Here is a 17439-nt window from a genome sequence, read left to right as displayed (position 1 = left end):
CCGCAGAGAGCCTCTACATCTTCCGTCGAAAACTCAAGACACACCTTTTTAGACTCTACCTTGACTAAAACACTAGCAAACCGTAGCACTAACAAATGGTAGCACTTAAATTGTACTTATAATGCCACTTATCTTTAACATGTTTTGGGCGGTGATTTATTCAGTCATGTTTAGTCATATTTTGTTTTTTTTACTTGTCAATATGGTTTGGTACATGCCGAGTTAATCAATACACATTCTAAAGTGCAACGTCCATATGTGAATAAGAGTTGTATACGTTTATCATAGTCAACATGGTGTGGAAATATCCCTTATGTAGTTGGTCAATAGGAACTATAGTAGGCAGAAATAACAGCTAAGGTAATTACAGGTGGATATTTCTGGGAATTAACCTTGATTGAGACTGCATCTATGATATCTAAGATATACAGGACAAGAAAAATGCACTGGATGTGTATATGTGTTGAATCAATTATACAGACGCAAACTGGAGAACGAGACAAGTGTTGCTGTGATACTTATTGTGGTCATCGTGCCCGAGACCCGTAACAATTACTCCGCAGGTCTTTTGCAGCGGGGCAACAGCCCGGCGTCGGTGGATTCCGTTCGCGAGGCCGCAGATTCAGGTTTGAATGGAAGCCCCGAGAGTGATTTGTTTAGTCTCTTTAGTCTTTTTTGACCCGCGAGCCCGGCCGACCGCCGCCCCACCCCGACGTGCGAGAATAGGCGAAGGCCCGTTCATCGCTGCTTGCAGCTTTAATTAGGGCCTGAGCCGACTGAAAGTCGGGCGAAAGCCCTATTGAAATTGCAAGAATTATTATTATTATTATTATTTCGCCACTTCGAACGCACTTTCGGGGACTTCATCATGTTCAAAAACTCTTGAATTTTTGCACGCGCATCAGAAGTGCGCAAAATTGACGTATGATTCGGGTCCCGCAATTAGAGGAGAAGAAAAAGAACTCTCTAGCGCCCCCCAAAGTGGCCGCAATGTTAATTATTTTTTTTACTTTCACCGATCGACTTGGAACCTTTTCACACAGGTTCTCTTGGATGTGCTGTACACAAAAAAAATTATGGTATGCAAATGCGCCTACCGTTTTATGGCCGCCATTTTGAATTTTGTGAAAAACACGTTTTTGCGAACTCCTCCCAGACGCTTGGTCCGATTCTTACGAAATCTTCGGCAAAATGATCGTTGGCTCGATGCGATCAAAAGTTATTGAAAGAATGTTGATATCTCATTTTTCAATAAAGTTATGGACCAATGAAGTTTATAGGTTTGTGTCCTGAAAATTCAAAGGCCTATAACTTTTTTTTTTTCTAACCGTCATTTTCACCAAATTTTGAGGACATGTTCACAATGAGTCCTAGAACATCCCCAAATTTTCCCAGAATATTTGAACATTAGGGGGCGCTGTGGTGATTCTGTGTATTTTTGGCCATTTCCTTCAATTTTTGCATTTACAAACGAACGAACTCCTCCGAGAGTTTAAATCCGATCCATTTCAAAATCTGGCAACTGGTTCCTGACACCCTTGGGGTCAAAAGTTATTAAAATCAAGAGTTTTCATAAAACTACCTGGGCGTGAGCGTGCGTGCAGTTTGGACAATTTTGGACGATTTTTTTCCAGAACGGAAAATGGTATAACTCCAAGGAACATTGATATTTCTGGCTATAAATGTATATTCATGATGCTTGTGTAGGCCTTTAAGTAATGCCATGCAGTGATTTTCGAAAAAGTATAGCGCCACCTATTGGCTTAGGTCAATGCAAAGTTTCTACATTTACATGTCCATTTCCTAGCCCTTTAATCTGATCAACTTCAAATCTGGGAATATAAGACGTTAGACTGTGACGATGGCTCACAGTGAGAATTGGGAGTTTTGGACCAACTTTGTGGCTGTGACGTCGCCATATTCGCATGAAAGTTCAAGCACATCTTCTGAGCCTCGGCACACTCCAAAACTCTTGAAAACCTCTGTGAGTATCCTACGTGATGACCTTTACAGACCTGATGTGCAGTTTTGGATCAAAAGGGAAAAATTGCCTCCATTGCGCCCCCTGGAAGATTTTGACGACGCCCCGCCCGCACCCTGTTTGACTGACAAGTCCGCTGATTTTTTACCAAATGTATTAAAGGGAGACTTAAAAAAGTCTCTGAGGAATTTTCTCTAAAACAAACAGGAAGGCAGTTATAATTTTTATAGTGTGAATATTACCTGTATTTTTGGCGGAGAGTGACCAATCCTATTTCAATGACTTTTCGAATTCTAAAATCCATCTGGAAGAATAGCTCAGTGAGTAAGGTGTTGGCCCCCCGACGCTATGGTCGTGGGATCGACTCCCGACGAACTTATTTTATTTTCTTCTTTTTTTAAACGTGTGTCCGGCTGATCTAACGGACAAAATGATTCAGTTTACTCTCCTTGCTGAGGTTATGGACTTTGTACACTTAAGAGCAGGTATGTCAAACTCGTTTCAGTTTAAGGCCAGAAACTGCTCCGTGGCCGCGCATACAGCTGACAGAAGAAGGTAAGGCTGATGCAGGACAGCTGGCTCACGGCGCAGCCGTTCGGCAGCGTGTCGCGGGTTTGACATATCTAACCTAGACAAATAACACGGACAGTTCAATATATTTACATCTGGATTTAAATACACGTATTCTGCAACATACGGGTGGAGATGCAAACACGTTTGGTGATGTAAATAGATGTTACGGGGAAATTTTAAGTTAAAGAACTTCATCACCCAGAATTCCCTATTCTTCGTTGACGGACATGCGCAGACTACGTGCGCACAGCCGCGCACGTAGTCTGCGCATGTTCCGGTTTTGTGTTGAACAGGCAAAGTATCACCGCTCCGTATTTTAAACTGCTAACTACACACCTATACTTCAGGAACTATTACTACTATGTGGATGTAAGCAAAGTGTTCTCATTCCCTCTTGGATGTGTGCAGCCAGTGAGGTACGTTTTGTTTAAGGGCTTGTTATATCTGCTCGACGGCACGGACAGCTAACTGGGATAGCGAGTGGAGCTAGCGGCTGCCGGATGGAGCAGCCAGTCAGCCAGCTTGCTAACTACACACCGGTGCTTACGTCCACATGTACTCAACGAAGTGGAAACGCCTTTGACGGTGAGTGATTACGTTTTCCTTGTGCGTTCTCCAGTCTCACCCAGCATACGTCTTTTAGCTAAGCTAACTACGGTAGCTTTACAGCGTCAAAAGACACCTCTTCACGCTATTAACGCCACTTTGTTTACGTTTCCGTGTGCCCTAAATAACTTGGCCCGATTGAATCACTTTATTTACACACTGAGTAGAACCGTGCTCGCAGCAGCTAACTAACTACTTTGTTGTTTAAAAGCGTCAGCTAAATGACACGTAATGTAATGTGCGTCTTCAATGCTTTTCAATATGTTATATATTCATTTCCTTCACAATGAGCATGAATCTAACATTAAATGATATGATTCATATGCCCCTCATTCCAATGAAATAATATACACACGTCAAGCTCATTATGGAGTTGAAACAACAAATTACTAAACTGTAAACAGTTAATATAAGAGAAAAAAATATTGTAATCAAGATAAATGTTTTTCAAAATGTGTGATTAACTAGTTAATTGTCTATAATCTGTTGACAGCCCTAATCGTATTCTGATAATACACCAAATACTACTGTAACTCTCTGCTGGCAGGTCTCCCTGCTGCCGCCATTCGACCACTGCAGCTCATCCAGAATGCAGCAGCTCGACTGGTCTTCAACCTTCCAAAATACTCCCACACCACTTCTCCGCTCTCTTCTTTGGATACGAGTGGCTGCCCGCATGCAGTTCAAAGCATTGGTACTGACGGACCACGCTGTGAATGGATCGGGAGCAGTCTACATCCGGGACATGGTGAAACCCTGCATCCCAACCCACGCACTCCGATCTGCATCTGGCAAGCTGCTTGTTCCTCCCTCACTGAGAGAAAAGCACTCGACGAGATGGCGACTCTTTGCTGTCCTGCTCCCAGATGGTGGAATGAGCTCTCTGATGACATCAGGACCGCAGAGAGCCTCTACATCTTCCGTCGAAAACTCAAGACACACCTTTTTAGACTCTACCTTGACTAAAACACTAGCAAACCGTAGCACTAACAAATGGTAGCACTTAAATTGTACTTATAATGCCACTTATCTTTAACATGTTTTGGGCGGTGATTTATTCAGTCATGTTTAGTCATATTTTGTTTTTTTTACTTGTCAATATGGTTTGGTACATGCCGAGTTAATCAATACACATTCTAAAGTGCAACGTCCATATGTGAATAAGAGTTGTATACGTTTATCATAGTCAACATGGTGGGGAAATATCCCTTATGTAGTTGGTCAATAGGAACTATAGTAGGCAGAAATAACAGCTAAGGTAATTACAGGTGGATATTTCTGGGAATTAACCTTGATTGAGACTGCATCTATGATATCTAAGATATACAGGACAAGAAAAATGCACTGGATGTGTATATGTGTTGAATCAATTATACAGACGCAAACTGGAGAACGAGACAAGTGTTGCTGTGATACGTATTGTGGTCATCGTGCCCGAGACCCGTAACAATTACTCCGCAGGTCTTTTGCAGCGGGGCAACAGCCCGGCGTCGGTGGATTCCGTTCGCGAGGCCGCAGATTCAGGTTTGAATGGCAGCCCCGAGAGTGATTTGTTTAGTCTCTTTAGTCTTTTTTGACCCGCGAGCCCGGCCGACCGCCGCCCCGCCCCGACGTGCGAGAATAGGCGAAGGCCCGTTCATCGCTGCTTGCAGCTTTAATTATTATTATTTCGCCACTTCGAACGCACTTTTGGGGACTTCATCATGTTCAAAAACTCTTGAATTTTTGCACGCGCATCAGAAGTGCGCAAAATTGACGTATGATTGGGGTCCCGCAATTAGAGGAGAAAAAAAAGAACTCTCTAGCGCCCCCCAAAGTGGCCGCAATGTTAATTGATTTTTTTACTTTTACCGATCGACCTGGAACCTTTTCACACAGGTGCTCTTGGATGTGCTGTACACAAAAAAAATTATGGTATGCAAATGCGCCTACCGTTTTATGGCCGCCATTTTGAATTTTGTGAAAAACACGTTTTTGCGAACTCCTCCCAGACGCTTGATCCGATTCTTACGAAATCTTCGGCAAAATGATCGTTGGCTCGATGCGATCAAAAGTTATTGAAAGAATGTTGATATCTCATTTTTCAATAAAGTTATGGACCAATGAAGTTTGTAGGTTTGTGTCCTGAAAGTTCAAAGTCCTATAACTTTTTTTTTTCCAACCCCCATTTTCACCAAATTTTGAGGACATGTTCACAATGAGTCCTAGAACATCCCCAAATTTTCCCAGAATATTTGAACATTAGGGGGCGCTGTAGTGATTCTGTGTATTTTTGGCCATTTCCTTCAATTTTTGCATTTACAAACGAACGAACTCCTCCGAGAGTTTAAATCCGATCCATTTAAAAATCTGGCAACTGGTTCCTGACAGCCTTGGGGTCAAAAGTTATTAAAATCAAGAGTTTTCATAAAACCACCTGGGCGTGAGCTTGCGTGCAGTTTGGACAATTTTGGACGATTTTTTTCCAAAATGTAAAATGGTATAACTCCAAGGAACATTGATATTTCTGGCTATAAATGTATATTCATGATGCTTGTGTAAGCCTTTAAGTAATGCCATGCAGTGATTTTCGAAAAAGTATAGCGCCACCTATTGGCTTAGGTCAATGCAAAGTTTGTACATTTACATGTCCATTTCCCAGCCCTTTAATCTGATCAACTTCAAATCTGGGAATATAAGACGTAAGACTGTGACGATGGCTCACAGTGAGAATTGGGAGTTTTGGACCAACTTTGTGGCTGTGACGTCGCCATATTCGCATGAAAGTTCAAGCACATCTTCTGAGCCTCGGCACACTCCAAAACTCTTGAAAACCTCTGTGAGTATCCTACGTGATGACCTTTACAGACCTGATGTGCAGTTTTGGATCAAAAGTGAAAAATTGCCTCCATTGCGCCCCCTGGAAGATTTTGACGACGCCCCGCCCGCACCCTGTTTGACTGACAAGTCCGCTGATTTTTTACCAAATGTATTAAAGGGAGACTTAAAAAAGTCTCTGAGGAATTTTCTCTAAAACAAACAGGAAGGCAGTTATAATTTTTTTAGTGTGAATATTACCTGAATTTTTGGCGGAGAGTGACCAATCCTATTTCAGTGAGTTTTCGAATTCTCAGAGCCATCAGAGGGTTTAGCTCTCCTGGTAAGAGACCGCCCCCCGATCCTATGGTCGTGAGATCGAGTCCCGACGAAATCATACTTTTTTTTTGCTGGGCACAGCTGCCGTATGTGTGGAGCTGGAGGGGGAGACGTGAGTGACCTGGCGTTTGCCAGCTCTAACGTAATGTATTTCTGTTCAAAGTAACCGCTATTCATGTTTTGCACTTTGTACATCGCCCTTTCTTAATTAATTAGACTCCTGATGTGACTTCAATTGTGTTTATTGAACAATGCTGCAAAATATAGTCCCCAAAGATCGCACTCTCCGCCATTTTGTATTGCGTAATCACAGTGAGCTGGTGGCTCCGTTGGGAAGCAACATACGGGTGGAGATGCAAACACGTTTTGTGATATTACGGGTTACTGTTAAGCAGTGGCGGCTGGTGATGGAAAAAGTAGGGGGGGCTGAGGGAGATTTCTGCCGTTTATTTATTACATTAACACCAAAGTAACGACTTAAAAACAAATAGCATCTAATGTAATTATTATGAATTTAGAATGTCCTTGTAGATTTCAAATATTGTTCTTTCAAAGACAAGGTCATACCAAGTCATACACATCATATTAGGAAACCAAGTCATACAAGGTGAACTTATAATTGCTGTAATTTGCGTCAATATTCAATATACACAAAGAGGCAAATAGTCGCTGTTATTACATGGAGTAACCACTAGATGAAGAAGACTGTGCATTACCAATTGTAATGGTGAGCAAGTCAATAAAAATTATTTACATTGTCTCCAGTGTTCACATAAATCGTACAGCAAACCACCTCTAAGACAGACACACAAAAAAAACATAAAACTCCTCCAGAGACACAACAGCATCTCCTCTGCTCCTCCAGGGACACAACAGCATCTCCTCTGCACCTCCAGGGACACAACAGCATCTCCTCTGCTCCTCCAGAGACACAACAGCATCTCCTCTGCTCCTCCAGGGACACAACAGCATCTCTGGAGGAGCAGAGGAGATGCTGAGTGCCTGGAGGAGCAGAGGAGATGCTGAGTGCTTGGAGGAGCAGATAAGATGCTGAGTGCTTGGAGGAGCAGATGAGATGGTGAGTGCTTGGAGTAGCAGATGAGATGAAATGTTTCATGTCCTGAACACCGTTTTCACACCAGACTCGATCGGTCGCTGCGGTTTTAAAAAGCAAACAAGGGAAGCAAAACAGCGAGTTAGTTACTCCACAGCCGGTTAGCCACGGCTTCCTAGTGTACCATGTCCGCGAAAAGCCTCTAGTGTACGACGCTTCCTTGTCTTTCACCTGCTGTCTGATGTTAATTTGTGGCTGGTCCGGTCCCATTTCTTTTATTTTTTGTTTTTCAGCCAGTGGTCTTCTTTCAAACGGAGTTTGAAGAAGAGATTGCACGGTCAATATGGTGTGGAAATGTCTCATGTAGTTGGTCAATTGGAACTATATTAGGCAGTAATAACAGCTATGGTTTTTATCTTAAAACAAAAAAGGATAACTCTGTTGGACAACTACTCAATTGTCTTGACGACATATAGGCCTGGATGGCTTGGAACTTTTTTAATTTTAATGACTTGGGTCAATGCAAAGTTTCTACATGGCTTAACTGATTCAAACTGAACTTACCGATATATTAAGCCCTGGAGGAAGAGTGTATCTTAGTCAATGTATTATTAATTATTTCATTCAGCAAAGCTCTCTTCAGGAAGACAGCCACTTCGTCATCCAGCGGGTTTGGTTAAAAAGTTAACATATCTTGATGGAGCAAAAGAGGTGGGGTTAGCTGTCGTCCTTCTACCTCGACTAAACCAAGGTGTGAATTAACCTTGATTGAGACTGCGTCTATAAGATATACAGGACAAGAAAAATGCACTGGATGTAAACTGTACGTGTGTTGAATCAATTATACGGACGCAAACTGGAGAACGAGACGAGCGTTTGCTGTGATTCTTGCGCTTCAGACTCTACCTTTATTTTACAGGAATGCATCTTTTTGTTATCGTGGTCATCGTGCCCGAGACCCGTAATGATTACTCTGCAGGTCTTTTGCAGCGGGGCAACAGCCCGGCGTCGGTGGATTCCGTTCGCGAGGCCAAAGATTCGGGTTTGAATGGCAGCCCCGAGAATGATTTGTTTAGTCTCTTTAGTCTTTTTTGACCCGCGAGCCCGGCCGACCGCCGCCCCACCCCGACGTGCGAGAATAGGCGAAGGCCCGTTCATCGCTGCTTGCAGCTTTAATTACTATTTGTAATGTCGCTGGCAACCGTATTTATAAATGCAATAAGGTTATTGAGGGATCGATTTGATGAATAGCATAAAGACAACATTTTAGAAAGTATACCAGCTTCACAAATAATGCACCATCTTTCGTGCCCCCATTGCAGGTGTTTTCATTTTTTGAAAGGAGGCAAGACAACGAGGCCGTGTACCAGGCTTTGGAAGGAGATGATGTTATGGACGTTGCAAGAAGGGGTTTATTTGTCAACTCTCTCAACCCTCAGGCTGAAGACTCAGACGTGCCTTATTATCTTCACTTTACACCATAAAATTTACATCAGAGAGGTTTGTTTGTAGTTCACCTGAGGATTCAAATGTCATCCTTACTCGTAAAAATTCCCTCTGATTTCACGCCAGTGACACGAATGGAGATACTGTCCTAATAGAAGAAAATCTCACTTAAGAGTAATTCACTTTAATTTACGGCTTTGTATGATTCACATTGCTTTGGTGTGTGTGTGTGTGTGTGTGTGTAGTAGGGACCGAACTTCCAGACAGATGTGGCTTAAGTCTTTATAGGATTTAATCTAATTCAAACATTTGTTACTTCATGTATTTGCACTTGTTTTACTCATTACCTTTAAATTGTTAGATACGTAGATATTTGCTCAGCTGATAAATGATTAAGTTGTGTTGAAATACAATTCATCATAATTTAAAAAGTGAAATTATGTCATTGTAATTATGTTCTGGACATATACCATGAAAATGAACAACTGTAAAAGTATTATTTTTAATTAAATGATGCTCTATGTAAACGGTAGCAAAAACCAATGCCAACCAATAAAAAAAAGCATTAAAAATCTTAAATTTTCAACCCTTTATTCTAAAGCAGAACTGCAAATTCACATTGCAAAAATACAGGTTGCTCCTTGTGCATAATAATTTACAAAAGATAAACAAACCAGAAAATTTAACAGGATTTGTTTTAACGTCCGAACTTGTTCTCTAGACTACACTGTGAGGCACACACTCCGAATCACACCCCATGCTCATTTGAAGCTTATTCAATAAATTACCATCATTGTAGTGCAAGTTAAATAAATGTATACACCACATCCGAATTCAGCTAGACAAAATAACACATTGCTATGAGATGACTTTAAAATGGCATTTGTAAATAAATGCAGGCTTCTTAGCTAGCCGCGATGGTTTAATGGTGTTACGCCCGGCCTAGAGGAGCCCGAGCGCCGCATACACAAGTCTCCCCACCTGCAGCGTTCTCGTTCACAATGGTTAGTTATTACAAGGACGAGGTCATGAACTCTCTTCAGGGTGAGCGTGGACCAAAACAACAAACAAAACAATCTGTGCAGGTCCCCTACGTTCCCTAGAACACACAATGAAACAAACCAAAGTACAAGTGTCTTTACCTTTCTCCCTACCCGAAAAGGAACAGGATAAAACATGAACAAACACAAAGGGCTTGGCATCCCTACCGACCTCCTTGCTAAACCCCCTCACCACCCGAACATCCACGAGGTGCAGCATGGCCCGGTTGGAAGCAGGAGAGACAGGGAAAAGAGCCCTGGCTGGCTCCCACAGGATCCCTCTTATTCCCCGACGTCCAATCATCTGCAAAAAGAAAAGAGACAGAGAGCAAGGCAAAGTATAGAGCAGCCCCCTCAGGCAGGGAGGTGAACTGCAAATTTACTATGATGCTCTGAGTCATAACATACGAATATATTGTACTACAGGACTAGGTGGAGAGATTATATCTGTGCACTGGCCTGGGTACGCCTTGGGGTCCCCCAGTCAGAGCTGTTAGATAGCCCGGGAAAGGGAAATTTGGGGTCACCTGCTGGAGCTGTTGCCCCCGCCACCCGACTCCAGATAAGCGGTTGAAGATGAGATGAGTGAGATATTACATTGAATACAATCATAACTGTACATTGGTATTATTTTATTGATTACAGTTTAAAAATTACAGTGGTTTTACGACATTCCCATCACTTTATTGAATACATATCTCCAGAATCGTGGTTGTATTTTGGTGTACATTAAATGCATTTTATTTATACTTAATTTATGAACCTGGTGGTACATTTATTTTTAATATCCTACAATGACATCACTGACTGTTTTTTTTTAATTTTCTACCCTTTAAAGTAAAAAAAGTATTATGGATGAACAAATATTTGATTTTTGTTCTCTCGAACATTTTTCTCCAAAAATCTGAAAAAAATTCTTGAATTTAAAAAGTATAGAAATGTATACTTTTACCATGAAACAGTAAAACACAAAACATGCATTACCTGTAACCACTTTGCAATGTCTGTTTTATGTATAATATTTCATAGTATTTTTCATTTCTGTGTTTGTTGTTTATCTCAGAAGATTTCTCATGAGTAACTGTTATATCAGAAATTTGATTGGCTGACCAGCTCATTCACAGTTAATGAAGAGCTTTACACAGCTGTGGTTAAAGGGGCGGGGCCTTCTCTGCAGAAAATTGAGTTCATAAGACAAGAAGATCTGCCTGCCACTATTAGATATTTGTCAGCTACCTTTTCACAAAGCTGTTCAGCTAAAAGGTTTCTTGGGAGGGCTGCGTTCCAATAGTTCCAATATGATGATGTTGGAAGATCTTTTCCAGTCCTACGTTTCAGTAGGGCTGATGGTGGCCTTCATGTGCGTTCTTATCTCCTTTTTTTTCCGCTCCAAAGACGAGACGAAGGAGCCTCCTGGACCTAAACCTCTTCCCCTGCTTGGTAACTTGCTTCAGCTGGATCTCAAGAGAATGGACCGCTCTCTTGTTGATGTGAGTAATGTGTTTGTGAGCAAGATGATACGTGGTTTCAATGACCGGTTGCACACGTGTATTTCAAACAAATGGTATTTGTATGCCTGTTTGCAATTTGTAATATAGGTTATTGCTTTAACACAACATGGGATACCAGACCAGATATTGGTGTACGTAAGAAATGTATTTTCTCCTCAACTGTGATGTTCAAGGCAGAATTGGAATATGTGCTCCTGAAACTGACATTATCAGGTGTTTCTGTCTTCTTTTTCCATGTTGGGAATTCAAAGTCATGTTCTGACAATTTAAATATGAATTATTTTTTTCAACGTTGTAATGATTACTGCTTGTGTTTCATAGCTTTCCAAGAAATACGGATCAGTGTTCAAAGTGTACCTTGGATCCCAGAAAGTGGTGATTCTAGCTGGATACAAGACCGTAAAGGAGGCGCTGGTTAACCATGCTGCGGAGTTTGGAGAGAGATATATCAGTCCGTCTAGCCATGACTTCAGCGGTGAACAAAGTAAGTATTAACCAGCTGATTTAAGTAATACTCACTTATACTATAAGATGGTTTAGGCAACACCCACATTTGAATTGATGACAATGTTAACATAAAACATCTCAAAGTAGACCGCTGTAATAGAACTTCATTTAATTTCATCCAATAGTTGTAGGGACGTCTTTGTCTGGACAAAAGTAGCAAGAACAGACCTGAAGAAAGGTTGTTGAGCTGGGTGGCAAAGCAACAGGGGAACCAATGTGCACGATTGATAGTTGATACACCAAGATGTTTGCTTGTAGTATTGAAACAGTGCCTCTGCACGCTCTGACTACTGAAATGTGATCCACAACGTTTGGTAGCTTCAACTATTTTGAGCTGATAGGCAGTTATTTACTTACTATTTATAATGTCGCTGGTAGCTGTTTTCTGAAAGCAGTAAGGTACTTGAGGCAGGACTCCAACAAGAAAATATGTTTTTGTCTAAACGTTTCACAAAAGCATATGTACTTTATTTCACTTCAGGGAATGGAATCGTTTTTGGCAACGGAGAATCATGGAAAGAAATGAGGCGTTTCGCTCTGACAAACCTGAGAGACTTTGGGATGGGCAAAAAAACAGCAGAGAATAAAATCATTGATGAGATTCAGTATCTGATCGACGTGTTTGAAAGACATGAAGGTAACTGGTCTCCTTTATAGCATTTTGTCTTCACAAGAATTTCATATTGGTATCTTTTTTTCCATCATTCATTTTTGTTTGTAGGTCAACCCTTCAGTAATGCCAAGTCAATAAATTATGCAGTCTCCAACATCATCTCTTCAATCGTCTTTGGCAACAGATTTGAACACAATGATGAAGCGTTTAAACTCATGATAACCCGAGCAAATGAAAACATGCAGCTTGCAGGTTCTCCTTCAATACAGGTACCACTTTGTTTCTTTTTATTAAATAAACTATACGTAACTATGGTGAGAATTACAGACGCATTGGGGTCATGGACTTGCATATTAACCCTTTTTTCTGTCCCTTCATGATAAGTAAAAAAACATGCTAAACGTGTTATTCCCTTTTTAAAATTCCAACAGTTGTTAAATATGTTCCCGTTGATATTTCAATGGGTGAACAACCGGATGCGTCTCAAGAAGAACGTTGCTGAAACCCGAAAACAAATGAAACTGCTGATCGGACGTCTACAAGAAACCTTGAATGTTGAGATGTGCAGAGGATTTGTAGACTCGTTTCTAGCACACAAACAGAAGCTAGAGGTATTCTTGATAAAAGTTTTTTCCTTTTTCCACATTTAAAACGCATCCCCATTATATTTCTACCAAAAAGTTTCAATCTTTTCCCTATTAAGGATTTGAAGATCATGGATTCACACTATAACATTGAGAACCTGGTATCAACTGCTGGAAACCTCTTCACGGCTGGTACTGATACGACAGGAACTACACTGAGATGGGTTCTGTTGCTCATGGCCAAATATCCCCAAATTCAAGGTAAGTAATATGCTTAGACCTGAGATGCAGTCCCCAACTGTAAAGTTGAAATATTTCAATATTTTACTACTGTGTCTATAGTGTATATATGGGTTATTCATTCAATTACAATCAGGACAATTTGTTGAAAGTAAACAATGAATCAAATGCAGTGACAAAACAATTTTGAGTTTGACAGTCAAAGCACTGCAGTGCACTACACTTGCACTCAATGATGGTCAACAGTATTCTACAAACTGTTAGCTTCACAGGGAGGCCCTGCTCGATTTAGCTAGTACTGCTAGCTACTATCACAAGAAAAGAGTGCTTCTATACTCTTGCTAGTTTCTTAAGATTGCAGCCCCACTTTTTACTCTCAAACAGTAACTTGAAACTTCAACTGCAGATTAAATTACAGATTAAATTAGTTTTGCCCATGATGTAATCCTCATTTGAATGCTGTTCCACCTCGGGATAAGAATGTTTGGCTAAATTGGAAAAATGACTTGATTTCTTTACCAAAGTGAATTCTTCTACTGGTCTGAGAGTTACACAATAGCAGTGATGTGGTAATTATCTACCATGGGCCATTTTGATGGAGCAATAGCAACGTGTTGGGAAAGACTTGGTTCTTGGACGTTTGGTAAAAAATAATCAGGTTTAAAGCATGCTGAACTGCTGCTTTGTTTTTAGTCACTGTGTCTTTTCAATTCATTTTGTCATTTCCAGATCAGGTCCAGGCGGAGCTGAGCAGGGTGGTTGGAGACCGTCAGGTGAGGGCAGAGGACAGGAAGAACCTGCCCTTTGCTGACGCTGTCATCCATGAGACACAGAGATTTGCTAATATATTTCCCATCGCTTTGCGTCACCAAACCAGCACAGATGTGACTTTTCAGGGCTATTTTATAAGAAAGGTAAACTTTTTTTATGGATTTTTATGGTTATTTAATGCTGAATTATGCGTCTGTAAAGTTGTTTAAAGATGGTAGTTCATACTGCATTTTAAAACATTGTAATCATGATCAATGTGCCTTTCTTAAGGGGACCCCAGTGTTTCCTCTATTGACATCGGTTTTGTGGGATGAGAGTGAGTGGGAGAGCCCACGCACCTTTAATCCTGCCCATTTCTTGGACAAGGACGGAAAATTTGTCATGAGAGACGCTTTCATGCCCTTCTCTGCAGGTTAGTGAACCAAGCCAACACTTCTTTCCAATACAAATATACACCTTTCAGATTGTCTAAAGGGTGTTTCCTCACAGGACGCAGGGCGTGTCCTGGAGAAAGTCTGGCCAAGATGGAGCTCTTTCTCTTCTTCACTTCCCTCGTACAGCGTTTCTGTTTCACTCCTCCACCTGGAGTAAAAGAGGATGATCTGGATCTGACTCCAGCAGTGAGCTTCACCCGCACGCCTTCACCTCATGAGTTGTGTGCCATCAGTCGCAAGGGAAGTCAAAATGAGTAGATTCTTGACTTCACTGAATCAACTTTTTTCTTCAATTTGGCCAATTTAAAGCGGCACAAAATTGCCAAAAAACATGTGTATAAATGATGACCACAGGGTGGAAATTATTAGGGCCTGAGCCGACTGAAAGTCCCCCATAAATGCTCCCTATGGGGACATTTTTTACCGATTGAGCTGGAACCTTTTCACAAAGGTGCTCTTGGATTTGCTCTACAAAAAGTCAATTATGGTATGCAAATGCGCCTACAGTTTTATGTCCGCCATTTTGAATTTGGTGAAAAACACGTTTTTGCGAACACCTCCTAGATGCCTGGTTCGATTCTTACGAAATCTTCGGCAAAAAAAGTCCCAAATATTCAAGTGAGCCCCTAGCCTTAAGCATCGCTCCAAGTCATTCCCCTAGGAGTCCCGTGATCGATTCCCAACAGAAATGTTAACTTCTTTTTTTTCTTTTTTTTTCTGCGTGTCCGGCTGATCGAAAGAACAAAGGGATTCAGTTTACTCCAGGGGGAGCTGGCGGTACAAACGTCGCAATTCGACATATGTAACCTAGACAAATAATACGGACAGTTCAATATAATAACATCTATGGTTTCAATACAAGTATTCTGCCACATACGGCTTGACATGCGAACAAGTTTACTCTGCGATCTCCATTAACCGTCCCTGCTCTGCTCACTGAAGCAACGCCAAAGGGGGGGGGAGGCGCTGGCGGTCTGGATGGGGCAGCCGTTCGGCGGCGGGTCGCGAGTTCAACATATCTAACCTAGACAACTAACAAGGACAGTTCAATATAATTACATCTTTGGATTTAAATACATGTATTCTGCCACATACGGTCGCGCTCGTAGTCTCGCGTGAGTTTGTTATTATCGCGAGAATTCGCCAGCTCTAACGTAATGTATTTCTGTTCAAAGTAACCTCTATTCAGGTTTTGCACATTGAACATCGCCCCAACTTATTTAATAAGACTCCTGATGTGACTTAAATTGTGTTTATTGAATAATACTGCAAAAAATAGTCCCCACGGATTGCATTCTCTGCCCTGACGCAATGTGGTTGAATCCACCTCTTTAGGTCATGTTTTGATTGCGTAATCACAACAGCCCAAGTGGTTGAGTGCATAGGCACAGGTTCTTCATTTGAAAGACCTGGCTTCGATAGAGCCATAGTGTATATTTGTTTTTCTTCTTTTTAACTGCGTGTCTGGCTGATTTAACAAAAAAAAGGATTCAGTTTACTCTCCTTGGTGAAGTTAATGACTTAACTTTCACACTTTAGAGGTTCACTAATGTCACAGTGGTTCGCTGGTGCAGGCAGAACAGGAAGTAGGACCCAGGCGCAGGATTCTTACAGAAAGTGTTCTTTATTCACTAAGACAATGACGCGACGAGGGACAACAGGTACACGGGGCTTAAATACATAAGGGAGGTGCAGGTGATTGGACACAGGTGGAAACAATCAGGCAATCACAAGACAAGGCAGGAAGTGAAGTTCACCCAGAGACACGAGAGACAAGAAAACTACAAAATAAGACATAGAGCAGACCCAAACCGTGACAACTAGAGCTCTCATGGTTTTATTCATAGTTCATGCAGAATACAGAAATAATGAAAGTTCAAAGTGAGCCCAGGTAGACAAGTTATCAACCTTAATTGACAATCCATTGATAACATTGCTGGAATCTCCTCTGCCTTAAGACTACAATATTACTTTTAGCTAAAAGTACATGGCTTAACTGATTCAATTTGAATTTACCAATATATATAATGCCCTGGAGGAAAAGCATATCTTACTAAAATTATTAAGTAAAGCTCTCTTCAGGAAGACAGCCACGTGGTCATCCAGTGTGTGTAGTTAAAAGGTTGATATTTCTTGATGGAGCAAAAGTGGTGTGATTAGCTGTCGTCCTTTGCCTTGAGTGAACCAAAGTGATCCTACTTTTCAATATTATATCAACCTAAAGAATCAATGACATTTAAGATCTAACAGCTAACCGTTACATGCTCTCCACCTCTTAGAGTACTTCAAACATGGTCATGTTATTGCCTGAAGCCACACATTGAATCGACATCTCCCATGTTTTACAGACTCAAACAGGTGTGATTTGACTGTATAAAAATGTGATCTTCAATAAATGAATGACTTTTGAAATCCTTTCAGTACAACAAGGTTTGTGAGAACTGGCTGATCGAGGGTCATTATATGTAGGGGCCCGGTTGACATGCCATCCCAGGTTAACCTTCTCATTTCCCAACGCGCATCCGGCTGACCGCTGCCCCCCCGACATGCAAGGGGAGGCGAAGGCCCGTTCATCGCTGCCCGCAGCTTTAAATGTATTCATTACATTTTGTGTCACACCATTATTGACATATTTGATTGACTGCTTGACAACCAATTCTGGTTGACTGCTTGGTGTCAATGATACTGGAAAACAACTAAAAGTTGGGGTGATTGGCATTTTGGAAAATTATCCCACTAGCAAAATGCAGAGTAACCGAAAAAAAAACTAATTAAAAATTAACTTTTGACTTAAAAAATTGTTTTTGAGTTTTGTTTTCTAGGAAGTCTTTATAATTATTAAAATGTGCTGTTTGTCAACTTCATTCACTTATAGACTTGCGAAATGCCTGAAAAAAAAGCATGATTTACCGTGAATCAAAGAAACTATTTCAGTCTTCAAGGT

The 17439-nt window shown here is 41.2% G+C and overlaps 1 protein-coding gene across 1 annotated transcript; it reads left to right on the top strand.

Moving 5' to 3' along the window:
- Window positions 1–11020: 11020 nt before the first annotated feature.
- On the top strand, window positions 11021–17153 carry LOC119219933 (cytochrome P450 2K1-like). The gene is made up of 9 exons (XM_037475453.2): window positions 11021–11325; window positions 11668–11830; window positions 12335–12490; window positions 12575–12735; window positions 12898–13077; window positions 13170–13311; window positions 14020–14204; window positions 14332–14473; window positions 14551–17153. The coding sequence occupies exons 1-9, from the start codon at window positions 11134–11136 to the stop codon at window positions 14751–14753; spliced, it is 1524 nt and encodes a 507-aa protein (XP_037331350.2). The 5' UTR covers window positions 11021–11133; the 3' UTR covers window positions 14754–17153.
- Window positions 17154–17439: the final 286 nt, after the last annotated feature.

Source organism: Pungitius pungitius, chromosome 12 (assembly GCF_949316345.1).
Source record: "Pungitius pungitius chromosome 12, fPunPun2.1, whole genome shotgun sequence".
Lineage (NCBI taxonomy): Eukaryota > Metazoa > Chordata > Actinopteri > Perciformes > Gasterosteidae > Pungitius > Pungitius pungitius.
Note: the sequence above shows the minus strand (reverse complement) of the source record. Positions and strands in the feature narration are given on the sequence as shown.